The 27,315-nt window shown below is 45.0% G+C and overlaps 1 protein-coding gene across 4 annotated transcripts in view; it reads right to left on the reverse strand.

The window, feature by feature from the left end:
* macf1a (microtubule actin crosslinking factor 1a) overlaps positions 1–27,315 on the reverse strand; it is a 322,097-nt gene that overhangs the window by 57,090 nt on the left and 237,692 nt on the right. For all 4 annotated transcript variants that reach the window (XM_074612659.1, XM_074612658.1, XM_074612656.1 and 1 more), the window contains 6 exons: positions 27,020–27,296; positions 26,079–26,677; positions 25,029–25,217; positions 24,697–24,903; positions 22,181–22,498; positions 21,002–21,184 (listed from right to left, as the gene is read on the reverse strand). In XM_074612659.1, the coding sequence (XP_074468760.1) occupies positions 21,002–21,184; positions 22,181–22,498; positions 24,697–24,903; positions 25,029–25,217; positions 26,079–26,677; positions 27,020–27,296 (1,773 nt within the window). The remainder of the gene's footprint in view (positions 1–21,001; positions 21,185–22,180; positions 22,499–24,696; positions 24,904–25,028; positions 25,218–26,078; positions 26,678–27,019; positions 27,297–27,315) is intronic.

The raw sequence follows: 27,315 nt of genomic DNA on the forward strand, positions 1-27,315 counted from the left end.
GAAGAGCCTGTTAAATCCCATCCCTCTGATTCCAGTGTTTCCCTATCCCACGACTGGTCAATTATCTCCCTATTCTCTAATTTAAGAACTGCCTCCCACTCTCTCTCCTCTCTCTGAGCTCTCTCCTCCTCCGCTTTATCCATCTCTTTCTGCCATGCTTCCTCCTCCTCAAATATTGTGTTGCACTCTTCCTGCTCCTCCTCGTTGTCGAGCTCCTCAAGAATCCTGCGCTCGTCCTCCTCAAATTTGAGCTGGGAGGCCGTGCGCTCGAGCTCGCCGCCCTCAGCGCCCCAACCGAGCAGCCCCTCGTCACCTCCCTCCTGACTGATACAGGGGGAGAGAGGCAAACCTCCATATACTAACCCCTCCTCCTCCCTCAGGAAAGGAGATGGGGGGTCTAGTAGATAAAGTGACTCATCATCCGCGTTGCTATCCTCACCCAATAGGGGAGGCAAAGGGGGGAGTATGGGGAAGTTGTGTCTCAGGCCGACCTGGGTTCTTCTCCCTGTCGTTAAACTGCGGGGCCAGGTGCGGGCCTTGGTAGGAGGACAGAAAACTGGTTTTGGTGGGATGAGAGGGGCATTGTCCCCCTGGTCTTGGTCCAAAAGAGGAGAGTCCCTCTCTGAATCTGAGGTCTTAACTGACTCAACGGGTTCCTCTGGGATCTGCCTAAACCCAGCTTTAGATGAGCTGCTAGTGCGTCTGTGGTCCTCCCTTTTTCTTTCTACCTGTGTGGGGATGCTGGGGCTATGCTGTGGTGTATTTCCAGAAACCTGGGGTGCCTGAGTCTGGCTAAAGGCAAGTAATTGTTCTTTGGAAGGGGACGGCACCACATGAGTCTGTCTGTGTTGCCTCTGCAGCACAGGATGAACCTGCTTTTGCCTACTGAGAGGATGCTGCAGGAGGGGAGGCACGGGGCTAACTGTGGGCGTCAAAGAAGGCGAGGAGGAAACGGGAGGAGTGTGGGGAGCAGATGAAAGAGGCGAGGGCGTGTAAGGAGGTAAGGAAGGAGTGGAGCAGGTAGGGGTGGATGGTGGGAGGTGAAAAGGAATTGGCTGTAAAGGAGAGAGAGGAACAGCCACAGACAGACGTTTCTCTGCTCCTTCAACAGACGAGAACTCAAGTCTCTCGGCGAACTCTGGATAACTTGGAGGCATAAAGGCTTTCCAAGAGCGACGGTTCGGATTGTCCCTCTTATCGCCTCCTTGATGCCGCCTCTTGGCCACTGCGGCTACCACGCCGGAGCCAGATGAGGACGGGGCGATAGGCAAACCTGAGCCTATGATGCCAACCGGTGGTGACATTATCTGAGGATCACCAGTTAGCTTTAAGGCATCAAAGATCACTCTCTCATCTAGTCTCTTTGCTCCGCCAGCATGTTCTACGTTCCTGGAGACAAAAACACCACCTAAATCAGCTCCGATGGTGCCATTGCTGGATAGTGTACTTCCCTCTCCTCTCACCTCCCCACCAGAGCCCAGAGTGCTCCTGGAAGGTTGACACAGTTTGGTCCCTTGGTCAATCTGTTCATTGATGCGCATTGTATCATATATGGATCGCTGGGGGACGTAGCAATCCTCTATGTATGCCTCATCCTCATCACCTTTTCCAAGGCAGCGAGGGTTCTGCCTCAGGCAGTCCGGACGGCTCAGAGGTTTCCCCATTCTGTCCTTTCCACTTCTGCTGGGCTGCCACAGAAACCGTTGAAGGTGCAGGTGTGGCACAGCACTGCACCGAAATTAGATAATAAACTGTTCACAAAAAAGGGCAATTCCTTTACCTTCAATATTCCTCAGTCCAATAATCCACAGTCCATTTGGCTGCATTGAACAAATCCTTCAGGTTTCACATTCTAGAAATGCTTCCAAATGTCATCATCCACAGTAGCATTCCACCGGTGTGTGTTGCGCTCTCTCCTATGTCACTTCAACAGTTGTGCATTTCCTTGGTCTTTCTGAGATGCCGTGTGGCATCATGCGAGGGAGTGGGAGAGACAGCCCTCCCCCTCGGCACCATATTAATCACCAGCTCTGTTTATTTGAAAGGCTGTTAGGAATGAGGGAGAGGTGGAGGGATGAAGGGAAAGAAACAGTCATCATCTCCCTCTCGGAGTAGCACAAAGTCCAAGGTGAGGTGAGGACCATGCAGATAACACCCCTTTGTTTTGCTGTCACAGAGTGCAGCTCTCTCCTCCATATTCATGTACAGCAGCTCATTCCTTGACCCCCTTTTTTTCTTACTCTCACTAAAGCTCCAGCCTCCTTCCTCTCCAGTCTCCTCTCCTTTCTGTGGCACAACAAGAAAAGGCAGAGAGGGCTTGGACAACTTCAGCAGTCTCAGTGAGAGGCAGGCAGGGAAGTGTAAAAGTCTCCTTTTAAGGTGAGAAAACCCACTCTCTGTTATATAAAAGAAAGACTGCGTGGGGTACGATGAACAGGAAAGTACAACACTCCATGGATTTGTTTCGCTTTTATCTTCCTTTGTTAAAAAAATATATTCCTTGCAGGAAAAATTAATGAGAATCCAGTAAATGAATGACAATACTAAAAATGTCTATCCTTTAGAGCTTTTCGAGGCAAGAAAACCCAACTCGAGAAAAATATGAAAATAGAAATCCCTTTACCAAGTCACTGCCACTTTGTGGTCCGGTTGAGTGTTCAAGCAGTCCACATCTTTTCTTTTTCTGTCCACTGCTTCCATCACAAAGAATCAGGGCTTTGTGCCTGCAGGACAAACCCTATTTCTTTTTCTCATCATCATCATCATAGCAGTCATTATTAGTGAAACAAAATCAACTCCATCATCCACGCATCAGTCTAGCATTTGAGGTAAATACTAAATCCAGGACAAAGAGAAGAAGCGGTCCGCTTTTGCGTGAAGAAATCCCTGTCAGTGTTTCAGTTCTTTTCTTTTATCTTTCTCTCTCATCCTCAGATCATGCACAGCTCCAGGGGAGACGTGGTACAGTAGATCGAAAGCAGGCAGTATCTTGGAGGGGGTGAGGCTGGAATGAATGAGGGCATCTGGGGGTAGATAGAAAAGGGGGAGGAGAGGGCTGGGGGGCTGGATCCTGGACCAGCCAGGCGAGCAGGCAGGGAAGCAGGCAGGCGAGCAGGGCAGAGCAGCGAGTCGTGGGACTGTATCCAGAGGGCAAAGACCCAGACAGCCCTCCCAGCTCCAGTCCAAGCTTTGCTTAGCAGGCAGCGTCTTCCCCCTCTTCAGCAGCAGACAATCCCAGGACACGCTCCCTTCCCTTTTCTTTGCCTTCTTCTTTCTCCTTGCTCCGACTCCGTAGTGAGAATGAAACAAAGTGCCACGCAATCCCAGTTCCTCTTCTCTCTCTTTCTTTCTCTCTGTGAGACGTGTGGGCTCCCGAGCTCTGCTCTCTCTTTTCTTTCACTCCCAGTCTCTGTTCTCAGGCCACTACACAGCTGAAATGGTTTGCAGCTGCTAAAAAAATCTCCCTCTTTTCCTCTCACTCTCGCTGCTCCCTCCCCTCGTCTCTCTCTCTCACTCACATGTCCCTACTCTCTCTCTCTCTCTCTCTCTCACACTCACTCGCTCTCCCTACCTCCCTCCCTGCTCTCTTGCTGTTTGTGTTTGAATTCAGCTCCGTTTGTTCTGTTTCCTGCACTGGTATTAAAACACAGGAAGTGTTCCAATCATGCTGGTTTCCTCTCCCCGAAAAAAAAGAGAAAAAACACATGAGACAGAGAGAGAGGGTGGGGGGGGGGAGAGTTAAGTAGTGATAGAGGGGGAGGCAGGGTGCTAAGAGGGGGCGTGGAGCCAGAGAGAAAGAGTTGTGCAGAGGAGGATTCTGCTCGTTAAAAAGAAATATCGGCTGAATATCAGCTGATTATCTCTCCATGAGCAGCAAGCAACTATTTCCAAATAAAAACAGGAGAAAAAAATAAAACAATTATGAATTAATATACTGTAATACAAGCCAGGTGAGGGTTTCCTCCAGGCAGCATATAATACACTTACTCTCTCGGCCACTGTTGCCAGATTTGGGGAGGGCTAGTGACGTGAGATGGCTACATTCATCGCCCTCTTTGGAGCACAAATACACTGTCCTGTGAGAGTGAAATGATACGGAGTGAAAGAAAAAGAAAGAAAGAAAGCAGAAAGGAAGGTATAGGGAGAGAGGGGGTGGGACCGCTAGCCGACGGGAGAGAAAGAGGCTTATCAGTAATGAGTCTTTTTTTTTCTTCTCCCAAAGCGATTGTCCAGGCTGTAGGCAGACAAGGAAGTAAGTCCAGTCCCTTTTTATTCACTCCATTATTTCCTTCTTTGTCAGGGTTCAGCCACAATCTCTCTATCGAGCTGAAGTAGCAGCAAAAGAGCTGCCGGTGTGAAAAAAACAAAACAAATATGGAAAAGATATAGACACACACACAAAAGTCTGTGATATTCACAGACTCCACTTGTGCATTCCCGTCTGCGCCTTCACTGAAACCCAATCCGGCTGGTGTGTGTGTGTGTGTGTGTGTGTGTGTGTGTGTGTGTGTCAGAGGGAGAGACCGAGGGGCCAGGAGGAAAAAGGGCTGTGCACAAAAAAGCAGGAGAGGAGGGGGGGAGAGAGTGTGTGTGTGTGTGTGTGTGTGTGTGTGTTGGAGGGGTGGGGTGGGGTGGTGGGAGGAGGGGGGCTTGCTGTCTGTTTCCTCAGGATGCCACACAAAACCTCTGAGCAGCCCCACAGTCAGTCAGAAGGGGGATACCAGCATATGTGGCAACCTGCAGCCACAGAGCAAAGGCAGGGAGCTTCAAGCCACTTTGTTTTTCTCTCGTTATCCAAAGTTACAGGCTTCTCTGAGCCAGTTGTGGTGTTCCTCCTCTTCTTTCTTCTTCTTCTCCTTTTTCAGCCAGTCTGTTTGTTTAAAGCAGTCTGGCAGAGCTGAACCAAAGCATGCCTGCTTTCTTTCTTTCTTTCTTGTTCACTCCTTTGCCTCAGAACACATTTCCAACACTCACAAGCGGAGCGCTCCTCTTTCTCAACTGTTGCACAGAGCAGCCCGTGGCCTGCATGTCAAATATGCTAAATACTCCACTCTTTCTTTTTAACTGCCTTCCCTCTCTCCCTCCCTCCTTCCCTCCCCCTCTCCAAACCACCCCTCCTCTCTGTCAGTTGCGCTGCAGCTGTCATTGCCGCATCCAAGGCAAACGTCTTCATAGAAACAAAAGGGGTTTGTCACTGGTGTGCTACACACACCCACGCACGCGCACACACAGGCAGGGCTCACAAACTCTCGCGTGACCCACGGCTAACCGACAATCCCCCTTTACGCCAGACCACAACAAGATTTAAATCTGAGCATTCACAGATGTGGGCCAGATTCCAGGAGGAGATGGAAGGACAGAAAACAGAAAAATTAAAGAGTAAAGGAGGCATAAAGGATAAACAGATTAAGCTAATTTAATTAGCCCTACCCCTTATTCCTCTGCCTCATTTACACGGGTGGAGTCTAGGCCTCCACCCATGACCCCCTGTGACCTCTTTAAGATTAAACTTGATTAGTCAATTCCTCTGCACATCTACCCTCCCCTGCTATAAATTGCATTCATTGCTCAGTCGTCACGGCTGGTTAAAGAGTCACAAAACAGACGGAAAGAGGAGGAGGAGAGAGGAGTGGAGGGGACGAGAGGATTAGGGGTTTAATTTCCCCTTGGGGTGGAGTGGGGGGGTTAGACTGTGGTGCAAAACTTTACTACCATGGTGGCACTTTGGATCACAGCGTCCACTAAATGGCCACATGTAATGCGTTTGTGTTTTTTGCCTAAGTTAAACTGCTTTTGTCTGCGTCTGGAGGCTTGAAACCACTTAGTGCAGCTAAGTGACATGAACACAAACACAGGTGGAGGGCATAAAGTATGTATTATTGACTTTTCCGGGTCATTTATTTGCTCATGGGGGAACACCTGTCGACGGGAAAATGTACTTTTCTCCGTCTCACTCCTCTACATTTCTCCCTCCTTCCCAAGCCGGAGTAAATCCATAATCCATCTCTTCAAAACACACTCTTTTAAAGCTGCGGTGGGAAGAACCGGAGCAAATATGATTCAAAAAAGTTATCTTTATAAAATGGTCACTATATCCTGACAGTAGTGCATGAGACAGGTAACGTGAAAAGAATTCTTCTGTGTCCTCTGGTGCTCCTAACGGCATCTGCAAGATTTCACAGATCGGAGGAAAACAACCAATCAGAGCCGAGCTGGAGCCTCTGAGCAGCTGTCAATCACTCGTGAATGCCGACCAAACGGTCAAACTAGGCAGCGCTGATCAAATATAAATCAATATTTTGTTACCGTAATGCCTATTTCTCGCATAAAATGTTTTCAGAATCATCTTGTAGTGTACTGTTTAGCTGTCAAATGAGAAAGTTTGTGATCCGGCCGCCATGTTGAGATCAGTTGAGGAAATACCAAGCACCGCCCACCAGTCGGAGCAAACTCTCTCCTTTACAGCTAAACAGTACACTACAAGATGATTCTGAACACATTTGAGGAGAGAAATAGGCATTACAGTAACAGAATATGAATCAATATTTGATCAGTGCTGTCTAGTTTGACCGTTTCATCGGAGTTTGCGAGTGATTGACAGCTGCCTCCGTTGAATGAACAGCCAATAGGAACGCTCTCTCTCTGAAATGACCTGTGATTGGCCAAAGTCTCCCATTACAGGCTAGATTTTTAAAGTCTGAAAACAGAGCCATGAGGAGGAGCAGAAGTCTAGTTTTCTCTCAGAACACTTGAATTACAATATGCTGAAAGGTTATTATGGAATTTTTGCCCAATGATGCCAAAAACATTCTACCTACTGCAGCTTTAATGTCATTTTCTTCCTCAACGTCCCGTTTTTCAATCTCTCTCTCCACCCGTCCCACTCTCCGCCCGCCTCTGTGGTAACCTGGCAGCAGGAGAAATGTAGCCGCCATCTCGCTTTCTGTCTGTGCTTTTACTCTCCTAAATCCACCCTCCTTCTTTTCAACTCTCAGGGGTAGTTTTATATTAACTAGCAGAGCATTTCACCTGCCCCTTTGTGTGAAAGCATTTATTGTTCCTGAGGCAGAGAGACAGACACAAAGAGACCCAGCACACACACACACACACACACACACACACACACACACACACACACACACACACACACACACACACACACACACACACACACACACACACACACACACACACACACACACACACACACACACACACCTCTAAGCAAATAAGGCATTCATCTGCACCATCATAACTTCAATAAACACGCCTGTCAATCATCTACACACACCACTGCCGATCATAATGGTGAGTTTCAGACTTTGCAGATTTTATGGCTGATTTGCATGTGCAGGCGTGTGCGGGTGGGCGCACCACTGTTAAGTGGTATCGGTGCCGTTGTATCGGAGCCGTTTTGCGAGTACGAGTACATGAGCACAGTATCGGACCCGATACTGGCATCCCTAGTGTTTTCATTCATCCGGCAGTCTGTGTTACAGATGGATTTTTAATGTCTCATGTGCGATTAATGCAGAAAGGACTTTCCACATTATAAACACTTTGGAGGTCAATTCTCTGCGGTGGTTGTTCACACCATTTGGGGAGTTTTAGTGCAGTAAAACTAGGCCTATCTTCTCTTCTTTCTCCCAGTGACTTCCTCCTTCTTTCTCTCCCCCCCCCACACACACTCACACCAAACAACACCTGTGAGGCCGCCTGCTGGGAGGTCAATGCTGGAGATCATCTCTCTTTTTTCTCTCACGCACACACACACAACCTCCTCTTCCATTTTTCTTTGAGCCTCCTCCACCTCCCATGCATCCACCTGGTTCTCCTCCTCAGCGGGATCTTACACCACCTCTACAGTAAAATTGTTGCACCGATGGAGTAACAGCTTTTGGTGGGGGCAGTGTCATGGTGTGGGGGGGGCATCTCCCTCACTGGCAAAACAAGGCTTGTCATCATTGAAGGCCATCTCAATGCAGTGAGATATCGGGATGAGATTCTGCAGCCAGTGGCGATCCCATATCTCCACAATCTGGCACCTAATTTCATCCTCCAAGATGACAACGCTCGCCCCCACAGAGCCAGGGTTATCACAGACTACCTCCACAATGTAGGAGTAGAGAGAATGGAACGGCCTGCCGAGAGTCCAGACCTCAACCCAATTCAACACTTGTGGGATCAGCTTGGGTGTGCTGTACGTGTTAGAGTGACCAACACAACCACGCTGGCTGACCTGCAACGAATCCTGGTTGAGGAATGGAACGCCATCCCACAGCAACGTGTGACCAGGTTGGTGACCAGCATGAGGAGGAGGTGCCAGGCTGTTGTGGCTGCGTATGGATCTTCCACCGCTACTGAGGCTCCTGACGGTGTATTAAATGAATAAAGTGTAAAATAGCCAATACGTCCTGTTTGTTCCTTGTTACTGAAAGAGAGTTCAATCATCCAATCCACCAAACAACTCAAAACAAGAGTCAACACCAACAGGAGAATACTCTGTTTACCATTGGCAGAGCATTTTGGCAAATTTTTCTTGGGCGCTACCCACATAATCAGCTGTGCTGCTCATCCCACAAATGCATGATCCTTACAAGTTGGACATCATTGTGAAGGTAAATAAACAGGCTTTCAAACGATGTAAAATACAATGACCATTAGCATTGTAACAACAGAGAAATAATCCATCAAACACAAATTTCCAAACTTTTTTTTCCGAGTTTATATTAGCTTTAAGAATTAATCTGCAGATGCTCTGGTTCAAAAGTCTGTTTTTGAGCCACAACAAAAGGCCAAAATGTGGCCTGCAACAGACTAGGTGAGGCTTATTTTTAGCCTAGCCAATTGCCAGAAATACCTCTTTCTACTGGAGCAGTTGTTGATCACTTGTGGCCGCTACCAGCCAGTTAAGAGGAGCGAGGAGTCGACATTCAACGACGCTATAAAACAGTAAATAAAATCGGTTGTTCAAAAATTGTGAATCACTGCAACCACAAGAGGTTCTTGAGAATACTGAGCACAGAAAATATCAGGCTGATGGGTTCAGAAGTATGTGAAATTAGCTGTGGACAGACAGACATATATACACACATGACCAAGCACATGATCTCCTTACAGGCTTATGCCTGGTAGGGATTATAAAAACACCACGGTAAACCTTGAGGTCACCGACTGTATGTCTTGAGGAAAACATGAATTATATGTATTATTTGTCCCATAACAGCCTCTGTTTATGTTTTTTTATTAGATTTCCTGGTACTTGGTATGATAATAATATCACTTGTGTGATCTCAAAAAGGATTAGTTTAAATTGTTTATTCTAAACTATATTTTACATGTTTCAATTTATGTTTAAATATACAATATATTTGTCTCAGTTCTTCTGTCACTAATATAATATTTATGATTAAAACCAGTTTATCTTTTACTAGCCTACATTTTTACCACTCCCTGAGATGTATTGGAAATAATCTCAGTTATGTGATACAAAATTAATCTTATTTTTTAAATTACTACATACATCAAAGGTATGTGCTAAGAAAGTGAATCTTGGTTTTCCCTTTACACCATTCTGAAATATAACCTACAATATAATTTTGGTTGAGGTCAGACAATCAGGGCTGTCAATCAATTCAAATATTTAATCGTATGATTGTCCGTATAGTTAATCGCACATTTTTTATCTGTTCAAAATGTACCTTAAAGGGAGATTTGTCAAGTATGTAATACTCTTATCAACATGGGAGTGGAAAATATGCTGCTTTATGCAAATGTATGTATGTGATTTTAATGAGTTTTGTATGATATTATGCTATGTATTTATTTTGCATTTGTTTTATGTTGAGGCGTCTGAAACTTTAATGTATGTTTAAATGCTGCTGTCTTGGCCAGGTCTCTCTTGCAAAAGAGATTCTTAATCTGAATGAGTACTACCTGGTTAAATAAAGGTTGAATACATAAATAAATAAATAAAAAATGTATATACTTATTATTGGAAATCAATTAACAACACAAAACAATGATCCAGAAACCCTCACAGGTACTGCATTTAGCATAAAAATACATTCTCAAATCATAACATGGCAAACTGCAGCCCAACAGGCAACAACAGCTGTCAGTGTGTCAGTGTGCTGACTTGACTATGACTTGCCCCAAATTGCATGTGATTATCATAAAGTGGGCATGTCTGTAAAGGGGAGACTTGTGGGTACCCATAGAACCCATTAACATTCACATATCTGGAGGTCAGAGGTCAAGGGACCCCTTTGAAAACGGCCATGACAGTTTTTCCTCGCCAAAAGTTAGTGCAAGTTTGGAGCGTTATTTAACCTCCTTCGCGACAAGCTGGTATGACATGGTTGGTACCGATGGATTCCTTAGGTTTTCATATTATATCAGTATCTTCACTCTAGCATTAAAACTGAGCCCGCTACAACCTCCGAAAGATCGATTGCGTTGAAGAAATTAGTGGCTTTAAAACGAATTTGCGTTAACGCGTTATCATCACGTTAACTTTGACAGACATTTTATTCTGAAAGAAGATTATTAGATGAAATATTTTGTACATGTCTTACTTATATTTGTCATATCAGAAGAGTATTTTGGATTTCATTGAACTGAGAGAAGGAAGGGGGAAAAAGACGGGGAGTGAGAGGGAGAGGCTGAGCTGTGGCATGCCTTTCTAATTCACAACAGCTGACACAATACAGGACCTGCGAGTGGAAAGGCTAAGATGTTCAATCACTCACTTTCTGGATCCGTCACTGACACAAGTTCTGCCGGACAAATCAGGTTATATGATTAGAGGAATGATGCCCCTTAGAGACACAAAATGAAGACACGCAGGCAGAAATAACTCACACAAAGAAACACAACACGCACACACACATATACAGACATGAATACACAGACAGAAAGAGAACAGGATGACAGAAAGTAGTCCAGGAAAATCCAGAGAGCCAGTAAACAGCGCTGCCGTCCAGGTGACGTATGACTTGGATTAGCTGGGCGGTCACGGGAGGGTTACTGGGTTCTGACACACTGAACTCTTTCAACTGAACGCCGCCTTTGAGTTTGAATTAGGCGAGCGAACATGGCTGCTGACGGCGGAAAACAGGTCAACTTGTTACTGAAACTCATCCGGTCCGGTCTGAATGGACACGGTAAAAACTTAACTCACTCCAACTATTTATTATCATCGGTTTCATATGTTTTCTAGTTGTCAATTTCAACATGTGGTTTGGAGGATTTACATACATCTATGTATATATTCAGTATGATAAATGGAGAGCATATGTTCTTCAGCAGAAGGCTGTATTTCTTTTCACTCAGAAAACCACAACAGATGAAATATTGATGAGTTTTCAACAACATAAAATGTGTCTCAGATTTAAAAACACTTTTTTTTTTTTTTAAATGTGTGCATTATAACTTCTCAAAAGCTGGACATGCAGTTTTACCCTGGGATTTTAGATACCCGACCTGAACAGAAATGTTACTGAGGCTCTCTGACTCATCCACATTACAGTTACTGTGAGCAGTGCTTGAAGTGCCAGTACTCCTCTTATTCACATGTTGCTGTGTGACTTATTCATAGTTATTCATTATTTCTTTGAGCATGTTATACTGTGTCAGTCATAACCGGCTGGGATTTTATTGCTAATATTATCTTCTATAGTAGGCCTACAATACTCCAATAATATTCCAACATTATACGGTTAAGGTGGTGTGTTTATACATAGTGTTAATACTTAAAGTGCCTATTAAATCAACACAAAAGTTAAATATGGGCACAACACATCATGTGTTACATTACATGGGTTTGTTTTAAAACAGAGTATCTTTCAATCAGGTCAGCAATGGGAACAATATTTTACAAGCATCAGAGTAGTAATAATACTAATAATAATAATGTATTCTGACTGGTGTACAGTTAAATGAATCATGCAGGTTTAAAGGTACATTAAATAATAAAGGAACCCAAGGACGCTTAGCATTTTGAACAGGCTCTAAAGTCAAAATGTCTATTTTGGACTTACTTACTGCCAATTACTCAAATCAAAATGAGTAAGCAGCTCTGTAGGTGAAAATTAGGACATGTTCCAGCCGCACAGCATGGGCCCAAAGACAACCAGTGAGCTGCTGGCCCAGTTCGGCTTGACTTCTACTACCACCATTAAACAGTTGCTGACACAGGCAGTGCGGGGAAGGACAGGACGGTGAGTCATAGGCTTACAGACTGTCCAAGGAGTGAAGGCTGGAGGATGATGAGGCGGAAAAGAGAAACTATAGGAGGATAAAACAATACTGAGGAGGAGGAGGAGGAGGAGGAGGAGGAGGAGGAGGAGGAGGAGGAGGTGAAAGGTGTGAGGGAGAAGGAGATGGAGGGGGTGAAGACAGGGGAGGCGTGCGGTCATGATTTAGGACAGGGATTTTCACAAACATGTGTGCACAAAGACACACTCTCCTCCTGTTCTGCTGTCACCCAGACTAACCAGCCCAACCCAGGAATGTCCATCTGCAGCTTCGGCTTTAGAGCGTGTATGTGTGTGTATGTGTGTGTGTGTGTGTGTGTGTTCTCATCCCACCCAGAGACTATGTCAGCTGCTTAGGGACGGAGGGAGCCAGGGGCATGCAGAGAGATGTAGATGCCACACCCTAAAGTGTGTGTGTGTGTGTGTGTGTGTGTGTTGTGTGTGTGTGTGTATTTGTGTGTATTTGTGTGTGAGGGTGGGGTGAGGAGACAGCTGAGATTCTGGATTGCACCCCGAAAAAGACTGGAATTGGAAGCATCCTCTGATGCAGAGTGCATGCACACACACACACCTCTCATCGGCCCACTGAGCAACCCTAAATACAAACACAGATTCCACAGTAGCACATACGTGTAGACAGGATGGCCATGTATAAACATGTACATGGTAAATAGCAATACTCTGACTGGGAGACAGTTATCCTGTTTCTCATACAGAACTTAGGCTGTGTCCCAAACCACTCCCTTTAGATAACGGAGTAGTTTATTCCATTAGTGAGCAGTCGATTGAGATTTCGGACACTTATCGATGTGACGCTGTACTGTCATTTCCACATCTACAAAATGTGACACACTGCACTGCAGGGATTGTTAGCAGGAAGTAGAGTACATGCCATGGATACTACTTGATTCGTTCCGTTACGGGAGATTTAGAGGGCAGTTATACAGCGCACAAGTCCTACACTCTTTGGACTATTTAGACTAGGGATGCTAATTTTGAAAAATGTTCTTAACCGATAACCGACCCTCGTTAACCGATTATTAACCGTTAACCGACAAGATTTGTGCCTCGTATGCAGCGGTGTACCAGCTGCAGGAGCACAACAGATATTGGTTGATGGGAGTCTCCAGTTCACCGTCCAGGAGCGTTAATTTAGCAGCTACGATGCTGCGTGTAGTGTCGCGGACATGCAGCCACTTTCCCAGTAAAAGTCTCCACCGCACATTTAGTTTAGTTTAGCAGGTTGTCAGCTGTGTGTCTGCCCGGTGTAACTTTAGCGAGTGACCAACAAACAGTGTGTGTGTTTGTGCTACGTTAGCAGCTCTAGCATTGCCGGAGGCTTCGTGTTCGCCACCGCACACGTAGTCTGAGTAACTTTAGTGAGTATCCAACAGATCGTGTGTGTGTGTTGGTGGTGAGTGTGAGGTTGTTGGTGGTGTTCTAGCTGTGAACGTAGGTGTAGCAGTGTGTGTACAGTTTATTTGTCGATGAATAAATGCTACGAAACTACAACTCCTCCACTCAATTGAGCCAGAGACCGGAGCCGACTTCCTGTATCCTGCAGCTCCGGCTCCACCTCTTAAGGTGGGCTGTTAAGGTGGACCAGCTTTTCTCCTTAAAGAGACGAGCCGCTCCTCTGAGCCGCTCAGCTTTTGAGTTAAATATTAACATTTCTTTTAACCGTTTTAACCGTTAGCGTTAATCGGTTAAAATGCTTAATGTCGGTTAACGGTTAAACGGTTAATTATGGACATCCCTAATTTGGACACAAATAAAACGGCGACAGTGAATACAGTTCACTTTGTAGTAAACAGGGAGTGATTTTATGGTGAGTCTTCACAGGTTTTTTAAGATGAACGCCTCACTCTAGTCTCAATAAAGCTCTCTATATCATCAATTCTCCATCAATACTATCAATACTAATAAAACAATCTTTTTTTTACAGAACACACAAAGGAATAAAGACATTTTTTCTTCATTTAAGGAGAGAAAACAAAGTTTACAAATGTTTGTAGTTGTCTGAACACGAGCAGCTGTACAATAACTTTGCTTAAAGGTGCTAAATGCGAGATTGAGAGCGTATCTACTGCCTCCGCACGGCTCTCAACATGGTGACTGTTGAGCCGGCATCTCGCAGCTAATGGTGCTAACGGTGCAAACGACGGCAACAGTGCTGACAGAGGGTGGGCGCTACGCATTCGCGATGGCGGCATCGGTGCAGAACGGCGGTCGTGAGCTAGCCAGTGGGGCCCGCTCACATGCACGAACCTGCACTCAAAGGCAACCAGCCCTTGTAAACAAAGCAAGGAGAAGCTCTGATTACAACACATACAGAGGGAGAGGGACTTCATTCTCTGCTTAGGTAGACATTACTCCTATATCTTTACATAGACAATAGTTGTTTGCTGCTATATTAATGCTCTGGATATGGTATAGACTCTATACCATATGATATGGTATAGAGTCTATACTATAGAGCACCTTTAAAGGTCCCATATCATGCTCATTTTCAGATTCATACCTGAATTTTGTATTTCTACTAGAACATGTTTACATGCTGTAACGTTAAAAAAAACTTTATTTTCCTCATAATGTCTGCCTAAATATACCTGTATTCACCCTCTGTCTGAACGCTCCGTTTTAGTGCATTTCAACGGAATTGCGTTGCTAGGCAACAGCTTGGGTCCATGTTTACTTCCTGTCAGCTGATGTTATTTACATACACTGCAACAGGAAATAAACTGGGACACATTTAGAATGATTATGTTTAAAACCGTGTAATGGTCTAAATATTGTATATTTGTGACATCACAAATGGACAGAAATCCTGACTGCTTCACAATTTCTGAATACGGGCTGTGTGTATTTCTCCGTATATTGAGCGTTTTGATAGTTTAACAGTATTTATATAGCATAAAAACCTGCTTTATAATATAAAAGATATGAAAATCTCACTTTTTACAATATGGGACCTTTAAATAAAATAGCTAAACTCAGGAAACATGTAATCTAAGAACAAGTAAACAAGACCCTGAATCTGACCAGACATTCGATGCCAGCTTTCAATTCTTGGCGCTAGAGACACATTTTGGTTAGGCACTGCGATTTTATACCCAAAAGGTTTTATTTGTATATAAAGGTAGGTATTGTATTATGAACGAGCAAGTTGTGACAGCGGACAGCGGAAAACTGCTCTCTCTCTCTTATTGACCCAGTCATTCTCTGTGAGATCATTGTTGGAAAGTTTAAACAATAATGTGACAACATCACCACCCACTCCCATGACCCCTTATCCCATGGCTAGCCCCCCCGACACACACACACACGCACACACACGCACACACACACCACGTCCTGAGCTCCCTCGTCTTTCTAAGCATCGGCATGACATCATCGCTCTGGATTTGAAATGGGGTCTGGTGGGGGAGGGGAGGGGAGAGGGGTGGTCCTGGTCTGTTTTGGAGCCAGACAGACATGTTTAGGTTTGAAATGAGCCGAGCTGGATCGGTTACAGAAAAAAAAAAGAGAGGGGGATAGGAGGTTGAGGGTGGTGGAAACAAAGCAGGACAGGGGGTCGGCTTCAAAGAGTAGACGAAGGACAAATTCACGTCTTTTTTTCAGCTATCCCTCTCTCTGGGATAGAGGCAAATATGTGCTAAGATACAGAAAAAAAGATAAAAATGGAATAGAGTCCAAAAAGGGTCAGATAAAGGACAGAACCACTCACTGTATCCCCTCTATCCCATTATGCCCTTATCTTCCTCTGTGCATCTGCCTCGTGATCCTGCTCTCCATGACGATCTGCCGTCTTTCTCTCTGTTCCACTCTTATTTTCTGTCCTTTCCTCAACAATATGCCCCCTGCTATCCTCCTATAAATACCCCTCTGCCCCCAGATAGAGTGACAGACCAGTTCTCCATGCTCTATATACCCCGCAGACACTAGCTATTATACATTCTGCCCTGCTATTACTTCTGCAGCCAGTCTGCCACCAGTCTGCCTGCACCTCTGAGAGCTCACAGTTCACAGCTTTAATGGAGGGAAATCTTAATCAGTGCACGAATAACATGATTAACACCTACATGCAGCTCGGCTTATTTTATCCCAGCTTAGTAATCCCTGGAATGGCTTAGTTCTTTTATTTGCAATCTTTAAAAGGATTTTCTAAAGGATGTGTGAAAATAAAACAAAACAATAGTAGGGCTGTACCGAATAGTTCATCCTTAACGTTGACAACCGAATGCTGAGCCGCTTTATTAAGGCCCGAGCACCGACAACGTCGGGCCAGCGAAGGCCCTATTGAAACTGTAGGGTTTCTTCTTTTTCTTTTCTCCCAAATGAATCGCCTTTTTGAGGCCTTTAACATGATCAGAAAGTTGTTAAACTTGGCACACTTATCAGACGCGGTGAAAAATCGGATATTTTAAGGGTCTCGGGCTTGGGTGTTTCAAAATGGTTCGCTAGCGCCCCCTAGAACGTTGGAAAAATTAAGCCTCTCGCTCAGGTTTAACTGACATGTCCGAAATTTGGCAGAGAGATGTAACATGTGGAGACGCACAAAAAAGCCTCTTGTAGGTATGCCAAGAACTCAACAGGAAGTCAGCCATTTTGAATTTAATGTGTGATTTTATAAGCCGCGTACTTTAACGAACTCCTACAGATTTGATCAGATCAACTTGAAATTTGGTCAGGACAATCTTAAGACCTTAAGGATGAAAAGTTATTCAAATGGTGAGTTTTCACTGAACGACCTGACCGAGGCATGGCGGCCATTATGAGCCATTCGCCATGAAACAGGAAGTTGTTGTAACTCCACTGTACATAGTCATAGTCTTAGTTCTGAAGTTCTAAGTAATCCTTCATTACATATTGCACAGCAGGTCAATCTTCTTATCAATACTACACAAGGCATTTCTGTTTTCAACAATTTATTAAGCATTTCTGTGCAAGCCACCAATAATATTCTCAATAAGAATTTATCTCTCTTTATCCATTCAAGTTCCTCTAGCATGATCAGGTACATTAATTTAATTAATTAATAATTAATTCCAAGATATCATGGATTTCTGTCCAAAATGCTAATTGTTTTCATCCATTGTAAATTCAGTACAGGGATAAAAAAGAAAACACGATGGGAAAGCTGGTTCTTTTGGTTCCTTTGGTTCCTTTGGTTTGATATTAAAGTTGTTCTATATGAAATCGGTTATATCAGGAAAAAAAACCTCTTTGAATCATGTAAAAGTGTTAACTGAAATATTTCTAAAGCAGATTGTTAATGCACCTGTAAACCTGCTAATTCATTTAACTGTACACCAGACAGAATACATGGAACAGCTTTACACACTATCTGATCTATCGCTCTTTATTCAAGTGTAGCCTATTTAGCTTTTCACATTTCTCTCTCTCTCTCCCTCCCCTCATCCGTCTCTCCTTCTCTGGACACCTCTTTATCTCCTCTGTCTGTTTGTTCTCTGCCACACATTTACTCGGCTCGCTCTCATTAAGAGACCGGCCGGGGGGGTGGGGCGGGGGGAGAGAGAGAGAGACACCCAGAAACAGGGAATGAGAAAGAAGCAAGCAGACGTACAGCAGAGAGGTTAGTAGGTCAAGAGAGAGATGTAAGGGCGATGGAGATGTTTCACTAAATAATCAAATTAAGATGAGAAAAAAGAAGAGAGAGTAGAAAGCAGGAATGAGGATGAAGAGAAACAGGAGGAAAAAAAAGCGGTTCTTTGATCCGCCCACTCATCTTAACAACAGTGGAGCCGAGAACTCTCCAGAGAACGAGCAGGAATCCTACTACATTTTTCACATGCATGAAAATGATTAGCGCTTGTATCGCGTGAATCATCGATCATTTAAACAAAAATAAAACACAACCTTTTGGTGTGCTGGTTGTGCACGGGGGATGTCGTGCATACTTCTCCGGAGCTCTCGCATACTTGCATAGTTTTCTAAAGTGGACAGGATATTACATCACGGCAAGAAAAATGTGCTCTTTAGTGGCAGAAGTCCGACTGTAAGAGAAGTCTGTACCCATAAAGAGAGCAATAAAACACAATGGAGGTGCCAGGAAAGCACATTCCTGAGGTCAGCTATGGTGCACTTCTAGACAGTAAAGAGGAATTTCTCTTTAAATGCAGAAACTAACTTCAGCCATCTAAAATATCACGAGAAGGAAATAACAAACTACAGTGAATTTACTTATGTGAAGCCTGCTTCTCTTTTATTCCTCGCTTACATCCAGGTCTAAATAGATTCACATTATGTCTAAATGACTCCAATGACTTATAGCATTGGCGCCATTGATGTGTTTTTGTCCACTTCTTCTTCTCTGCTGCTTTAAAGAGAGGACAATTTTATATACTATATGAAAATGAATTGTCAACAATATTGATTATCGTTTGAAGGCACTATGTGAAGCAATTTACATGTATTAAAGGGACTGTTTGTAACTTCTTACACGTATAAATCATTGCGGATCGGTGTCCCATGCGTGCTCGCGTGTGGCTACACTGTTCAGACTCAGACTCCAACACAAACTACACGGAAGCACCAAAAAAACGCAAAGTTCTATCTAGTGAAGCCCGTCTGTTAAACAGTGTTGGCCCCGCGGCTTAACAAGCAATTTCTGATTCTTACAAACAGTCCCTTTAATTGCTTTTTATTGCCAATGTGTGGACAGAAAAAGATGTGACGTTGTATGCGGTCCCAAGTGCCGCTCTTCAGCTATCCTACAGCACCAACAATATGCAACACCAGTTAACAATTAGCTTAGAAATAGAGTCTACGAATGTCAACAAACGACAAGCACCCACCACAAAACGAAGTCCACGTAAGCACAAAAAAAAGGAACATTTTCATCCGGCCAAACAATGTGACCAACGTCATGTGACCAATGCCCTACCAACTATGGTAGGGCATTTGATTCACGGAGGGACCTTCGTTTGGTTTTGGGGATCAAAACTGACCCCAAGCTCATCTAGTCTTTCCTCCTGTCGGACAGGTAAACTAACGTTTATAAAAAATCATGTGAAATATATGTTCTGATACCATTCTTTTCCTTCCCGATACCTGAACTGTGTCCTATAACAGCATCTTGTACTTTATAATAATCATCAAATGTTTGAGGTTAAAACAACAACAACAACAACAAGAGAGGCAGTACAGATGCTTCGTATGCTTTAACAGTACCAACTGCTGTTAACCACAAGAGAAGGAGAGAAAAAAAAGAGACTTGTGATTTGCTACGGAATCAAATTTAGATCGATGTCCGTCACCACGGTGACGAGGCTAACAAGTTCAAAAAAGCTAGAAGGGCGTTGCCTGAATATCATGAAGTGTGTACTGCATATATGAGAGAGAGAGAGAGAGAGAGAGAGAGAGAGAGAGAGAGAGAGAGAGAGAGAGAGAGAGAGAGAGAGAGAGATTATTGGAAATGTTGAAAAATAAATATTCAAAGAACATCATAAGTGTCCTATGAAGCAAAAGAGCTGAGTGATCCAGCAGTGTGTCAGGCATTTCAAAGAGATGTGTGACTAATCACCGTCTCTGACTCCTGACACACCACGGGAGTCCTTCACACACACACACACACACCATTACCTCATGGTCTCTAGAGGTATGAGCAAGAGGAAAGGATGGGTACACACACACACACACAGAGAAAGCTGTGCTCTAAACCTCAGATCATATTACACTGAAGGTTTTCTGTTTATCTGTGCAAATTAGTTTCAGTGGCATGATGGGAAAGGAAGAGACTATGAACACAAACACGTACAACCTTTTCACCCTGAACTCAGTTAGATTCTCTCATATCTTTACTAGGGATGTCACAATACCAGAAATCTAGTAGTCGATACCAATAACAGTGAATTTCCACAATACTCGATACCCAATTCGATACCACGGTTAAAAAAAAAGAAGGAAAATGCTGAGACTTTCTTCCTCAGGTATAGCTCAATGACTGTAAGAAAACAGAAGAGGCTGTACACGCACACACGCACTCTCTCTATATATATCCTCAGATTGCAAGCAGTAGTTTAAATTCACTTCAAATATTTATTTAAAATGCTAATGTTATATTTTGATGACAATAAAAGAGCACCACTTTTCAGAGATTTAGCAATAAACAACAAAAGATAGAAATTCAGTTCAGTTCAGTTTTTTCCCACACGAGTGAGTCCTCTTCTCAAACAAATCAATAAAGGATCTCTGAAAAAGTAAACAAACCCAACATCTCTAAGGCGATGTTGTGTGTGTCAAACTCCGACACACAGAGAGCAGAGGACACAAGCCTTCGGGGAGTTGCTCGCCAAATAGAAAATCCACCCGCGTGTTAATTTGGGACCCTGCGGGCATCGTGCGGTACCTTCGGTACTGTAGAAAATGAGTACCGTGACGTTTTTAGAATTTTTGCATCGACTTGGTACCGAAGTACCGGTTCTCGTGACATCCCTAGTCTTTACCCACACAATGGAGTGGATGTTATGACCCAATGACAATTACACGTGTACAAATACACACTGCTCAGATGTGTACTGCAGAACACGCCAAAGAACAAAACAAACCAAGTGGAATCATGAATCAGATTTCAATCAGATTCTCCGACCACCCTCAGCACATACAGTAATATCTTTATCTATGGGACCTCACTGACATCCTGCCACTTCACACACACACTTGTATCTATACACATGTCACACCTGTGTAAATAAAAAGCAAGAACAACAAATCCACCCTACCTTAAACTCCTGCAGCTGCTGTCTGATCATCTCCACCTCTGTGCCGACCATGCCCTGCGCGTTCAGCCCGTCTTCAGCCCTTCCCAGCAGGCCTTGCAGCTCGCCAGCCCGCCTGTAGAACTCCCGAACCCTCTCGGCAGCGTCCTCGATCTGGTCCAACCTGGCCTGGCCACGCTCGGTCAGCTGGAGAATAGGGGAATGAAATAAAAGGAATCATAACTGGATGAAACTGATTTAACTTTTACAAGCTGTAGTAGACAAGTTGGAGAAAATATGATTTAAAGAAAAAAATATTTTTATAAAACCGTCACTATATCCTGACAGTAGAGCATGAGACAGGTAATCTGAAAAAAAAAAATCATGTGCCTCTGCGTCCTCCGGTGCTCCTAACGGCATCTGCAAGATTTCACACACCGGAGGAAAACAACCAATCAGAGCCGAGCTGGAGCCTTGCCGTCTCTGAGCAGTTGTCAATCACTCGTGAACTCCAATCAAACGGTCAAACTAGGCAGCGCTGATCAAATATGAATCAATATTCTGTTACTGTAATGCCTATTTTATATATATATATATATATATATATATATAGTATATAATGTTTTCAGAATCATCTTGTAGTGTACTGTTTAGCTGTCAAATGAGAAAGTTTGTGACCTGGCCGCCATGTTGAGATCAGCTGAGGAAATACCAAGCACCGCCCATCAGCCGGAGCAAACTTTCTCATTTTACAGCTAAACAGTACACTACAAGATGTTTCTGAAAACATCTGAGGAGAGAAATATGCATTACAGTAACAGAATATTGATTCATATTTGATCAGCGCTGCCTTGTTTGACCGTTTGATCCGAGTTCACGAGTGATTGACATCTGCCGCCATTGAATGAACAGCCAATAGGAATGCTCTCTCTCTGAAATGACCTGTGATTGATCAAAGTCTTCCGTAACAGGCTAGATTTTCTAAAGCCTGAAAACAGAGCCATGAGGAGGAGCAGAAGTCTAGTTTTCTCTCAGAACACTTGAATTACAATATGCTGAAAGGTTATTATGGAATGTTTGCCCAATGATGCCAAAAATATTCTACCTACTGAAGCTTTAATAGAGTCGATAACTGCACTAACCGATGCCACCACCACCACCACCACCATCATCATCATCATCATCCTCCTCCTCCTTCCTCACCTTGCCCGCCTGGCGGCTCAGAGCCTCCGACTCCCTCCTGAGAGCCAGCAGGTCGGGGGAGGATCCTTCTCGCCGCAGCATGGTGGTACACTCCGACGTGTGACCCTCCAGCTCCGTCCTGAGGTCGGCCAGACGGGACAAGAAGCCCTTCAGGGCGTCCGCCTGAGAGGCCAGGGAGTCGGCGTCGCGTCCAACGGGGCTGAGGGAGTCCAGTTCGTCGTCCAGGTCGGCGATGCGCGAGAAGACATCCCGCACGTGAGACTGGACCTCGCCCACGCCCTGCAGCCGGGACTCCAGGGAGGAGCAGCAATGCTCGATCTGACGGAGGAGAAAAAGAAGTACAGATAGAAAAAGACAGTGTCAAATGTGTATTTCATCAAGTACAAATTTTTTTTACAAAATGAACACCTGTATTTCAGCTGAAAGGTCATCTCTCTACTCGTTATGGTGTTCCTGGCATTGAATCATTTTGAGTGTTAATCAGAAAAAATACGGAAAAAAACGCAGAAAAGAAAAGCAGACATTTACTATGAATTAGGGATGCACCGATACCGATACCAGTATCGGGTATCGGGTCCGATACTGTGCTCATGTACTCGTACTCGCAAAACGGCTCCAATACAACGGCACCGATACCACTTTACGGTGGTGCGCCCGACCCCGTTGGGCCGGGATCCCACCTCAGCCGGCGTGCACCGGCCCTCACTTTCATTGCGCCACGGGGTTTTGCTTGCACCCTCTGACTCGTACGTGCGTTAGACTCCTTGGTCCGTGTTTCAAGACGGGTCGGGTGGGTTGCAGACATTGCCGCAGACCCCTGGCGCCTTTTACGTGGTCCAAGCCCTGATCTCACGCGGTCGACAGTCGCACCGGGAGCAGGGGGCCGTCCCCGGCATGTAGAGAGGGCGCAGCGAGCCCTTTGTCCACGGTGCGGCGAGGTCCGGGCGGGGAGCGCTGTAAAGCTGCGGTCGCGAGCCACCTTCGCCCCGAGCCTTTCCAAGCCGACCTAGAGCCGGTGGCGGCGCACCGCCTCGTATGCGGGAATCCCCAGCCTGCCGTGTGTCGCTCACACCCTCCAGCTGGCTGTTGACGAGGGTCTTTTGGCACAGAGAAGTACTCGTATTGGTACTCGGTATCGGCGAGTACCCAAATGTAAGTACTTGTACTCGTACTGGGTCTGAAAAAAAGTGGTATTGGTGCATCCCTAATATGAATAAGGGACAGTGAGGATATTTCTGTGATACACAAAGATCACCTAATCCAACAGAGGAGCCTGTGTGGTAACGTTTTCCAGGTAAAAAACGGAAGACAAATCACTAGAGCAGGATAACCAAACCAGAAGATGATGCAACACAACAGCAAGTAAAAATAGATTTCGTCTGGGTGCAAGAAAGAGACAGTAGAAGCATTATCTAAGAGCAGGCTGATGTGCATCATCTCTGCAGCAACTCAGATCAATATTTTAAAAAGAGAAATAAAACACCTCTGTGAATAACAGAGCAGTCCGGTGGTTTTATATACAGTTAAAGAGTTCCACTGATAGCTGTAACCTTAAATGGAATATTTGGAAGTTGGATTGCAGAAAATAGATTCGAGACTGTGGCTGCTGAATTCTCCGAGCTCCGGTTTACATTTCAAACTATGATAAAGTGCTAAATGTCCACAGTGACCATATATGACGAGTGTAAGTCAAATAGCCAAACTCTTGTGACAGCTGTGGTTGTTCTGCTTTCTCTCAGCTCAGTGACAGTTGTCTGCTAAGCACTCCCTCCCGCACACACACACACACACACACACACACACACATACTGTACAGTACAGTACATCCCCGCACACAGTGACCCTCAGTACAAATAGTTCAACTTCTTTTCACTCCAAACAGCATCATTTGTTGAGGTTACATTCATTCAGACCTGTTGATGTCCTGCGGTTTTCTACAGCTGCCTGCAGGGTGGACGGCTCTGCACTGCTTTAACATACGGGTCAAGTATAGTTTGGACATTCACCATTTTTAAATGGCGATCTCTGATACCAGGTGTAGGAGATCGTAGTTAATTGCAATTAATTGTACAATTTTTTATCTGTTCAAAATGTACCTTAAAGGGACTCAATGTAAGAATCAGAAATGTCTTGTTAGCAGCGACACCTGTGGCCGTTAAGTCAACAAAAGTCAGCGTCCTGTTGCTCGCGCTTGTGCTCTCTCTACATAGACATGAACGAGCATCGCTCAGAACAGTGAGGCGACACACGTCAGCTAAAAGCACAATATCACTCTATATTTCAGCTGCTTGGCAGTAATGTTAGCTGACCAGACGAAGGTCTCTCCATGATAAAGTGGGCATGTCTATAAAGGGGAGACTCGTGGGTACCCATAGAACCCATTTACATTCACATATCTGGAGGTCAGAGATCAAGGGACCCCTTTGAAAATGTCAAAAAAAGCTGCAGCTGCAGTACGTACTAACGGTAAAAAAGAAAAAGCGATTTGGGACGCAGCTGTTGACCCTGCTCCTCACCTTATCAGTTACGCCATCATACTCTTTCTCCGTGTCCTTGGCCTGCTCCTGGAGCCTCCGTGCTCCCTCAGCGCTGCCTCCCGGTGTCTGGGGTGCGTCCTGTACCAGCCCCTGGGCCAGGTCTCTGAGGTAGACCACCTGAGGCTTCAGGGACCTTAGACTCTCCTGCTGACTTCTCAGCCGCTCCAGGCTCTTAGCACTGCATGCCTGAATGGGAGAGAAGTAAACAGGAATTGCTAAAGCAAAAGCCTAAATTATGCCTTTATGATAACCATGTCATTTTGTTCTGTTTTTGCACTTTTTAAAAGCACAATAAAAGTGACATAAGGTACCTGTGGTCCCAGAGCCTCCTGGACTTCAATCTGGTGCTTGGCAGCCTCCAGCCTCCTCTCTGCAGCCTGTCTGCCCTCTTCAAACTCCTTCAGGCGGCCAGCGAGCTCCTCCAGCTGGGAGGTGCGGTTCTGGAGCCTCTCGCTCAGTCCGTCCACCCTGCGGTTCAGCTGGGCCTTCTCATCCCGTACCTACAACAAAATCAGTTTACAGTACATCACTTTTCTTTATTCATGACTTTAAAGCACTCAAAATTAGGGCTGTCACAGTTAACGTGATACTAACACGTTAATGCAAATTTGTTTTAACGCCACTAATTTCTTTAACACAATTGACACAATAAACTTACGATTTTTAGGTTGTAGCGGGCTCAGTTTTAAAGCTAGTTGAAGATACTGGTATCATATGAAACAAAAAAAAGAATCCATCGGTACCAACCATGTTATACTAGCTTTAAAAACTGGCATGACCATTTTCAAAGGGGTCCCTTGACCTCTGACCTCCAGATCAGTGAATGTAAATGGGTTCTATGGGTACCCACGAGTCTCCCCTTTACAGACATGCCCACTTTATGATAATCACATGCAGTTTGGGGCAAGTCATAGTCAAGTCAGCACACTGACACACTGACAGCTGTTGTTGCCTGTTGGGCTGCAGTTTGCCATGTTATGATTTGAGCATATTTTTGATGCTAAATGCAGTATCTGTGAGGGTTTCTGGACAATATTTGTCATTATTTTGTGTTGTTAATTGATTTCCATTGATTTGCATAAAGCAAGCATATTTCCCATGTTGATGAGAGTATTAAAAACTTGACAAATCTCCCTTTAAGGTACATTTTGCACAGATTAAAAAGTGCGATCAATTTGCGATTAAGTGCGATTAACTATGAAAAATCATGCAATTAATCTTGATTAAATATTTGTAATCAATTGACAGCCCTACTAACTACTGATGAGCTAAAAACACCAACATTTCCTAAGCATAATAATAATAATAATATGAAATACAACACACTTGAGAGTAGAAATCAAAATCTGAAAACGACGTACCTCTTCCTCCCCGATGCAGCATTGTTCCAGCAGCTGATCTGCTGCAGTATTGAAGGCCTCAAGGAGAGGTTGTCGTCTCTCCAGGTCCATTGATAGACCTCGAGCCTTCTGCAAGGTTTCGTCCAAGGCCGATGAGTCCAGCGACGGTTGGATCTCTCCATCTTTCTCCTCACACTCCGCTAACCACGGCGTCAGCTCGGCCCTGTGCTGCTGGTAGGTTTCTGCTTTGCTCAGAGTGGTCTTCAGTCTGCTCTCCTGGTCCGAGATCCTCTGGTTCAGCCACTCCCAGTCCTGCTTCAGGGAGGCCAGGCGAGACTGCAGGGCGGACCGTTCGTCTCCGCCGGCGGGGAGAGTGGCGAGCAGCGACGCTCCCTCGGCTTGAAGCAGCTCGTAGGAACCTCGCTGGCTGGCGATCCCGCGCTGGAGGTCGTCCGTCTGTGCGATCAGGGAGCGGATGGCCGCCGGCTGACAGGGCAGGGAGTCGCTGTACGATTCTCTGGGATCTGACTGCTTGTCGAGCCAGGAGCGCAGCTCCTCGAACATCTGCTGGAACTGCTGGGTGGACGACAGGGCGGCCTGGAGCTGAGACAGACCGTCAGCTAGAGGGAAGAGAAGCACCAGGGATTAAAAACATAAACACTGAAAAACTAGTTCAAACAAAAAAGGACAAATAGGATTTGGGGAGTTTTTGTCATATTTATTTTAGTGGATTTGTTAGTAGTGTTTCTTGTAATCAAAACAATATTCAGCTAAAGAGGGATTAAGTCTGAAAGGGAATATTATACATCAGAACATAACTGATTCATTCATCAAAGTGGACCTTTATCTCTGTAGAAATAAACACCATCACTAAACAAATCAAGCATAAACACTTACAAAACTCTGGGTCATATGAAGGCCCACTAAACACTCACTATATCAACCACATAAAGTCCACAAACCTGCGCGCTCCTCTAAACTCTTCAGCGGCCTGCTGACACTCTCCAGTCGTTTCTTCAGCTCTTCCTTCAGGTAGGGTTCGGCCACGATGTCGCTCAGCTCCTTGCAGAGCCTCTCGGCCTCGGCCAGCTCCGTCCGCCGTCTCTCCAGCTCCGAGCGGATCTCTCCGGTTTCCTGCAGGCGGCGTTTCAGCGCCTCGGGCTGGGCGCTCAGCGAGGCCTGACTGTCCAACTTCTCGGCCAGATCGGAGACACTAGAGGAGAGCTCTCTGAGCAGGGCCTGGACCGTAGAGGATGAG

This window comes from Sebastes fasciatus, chromosome 17, assembly GCF_043250625.1.
Source record: "Sebastes fasciatus isolate fSebFas1 chromosome 17, fSebFas1.pri, whole genome shotgun sequence".
In the NCBI taxonomy this organism is placed as follows: domain Eukaryota; kingdom Metazoa; phylum Chordata; class Actinopteri; order Perciformes; family Sebastidae; genus Sebastes; species Sebastes fasciatus.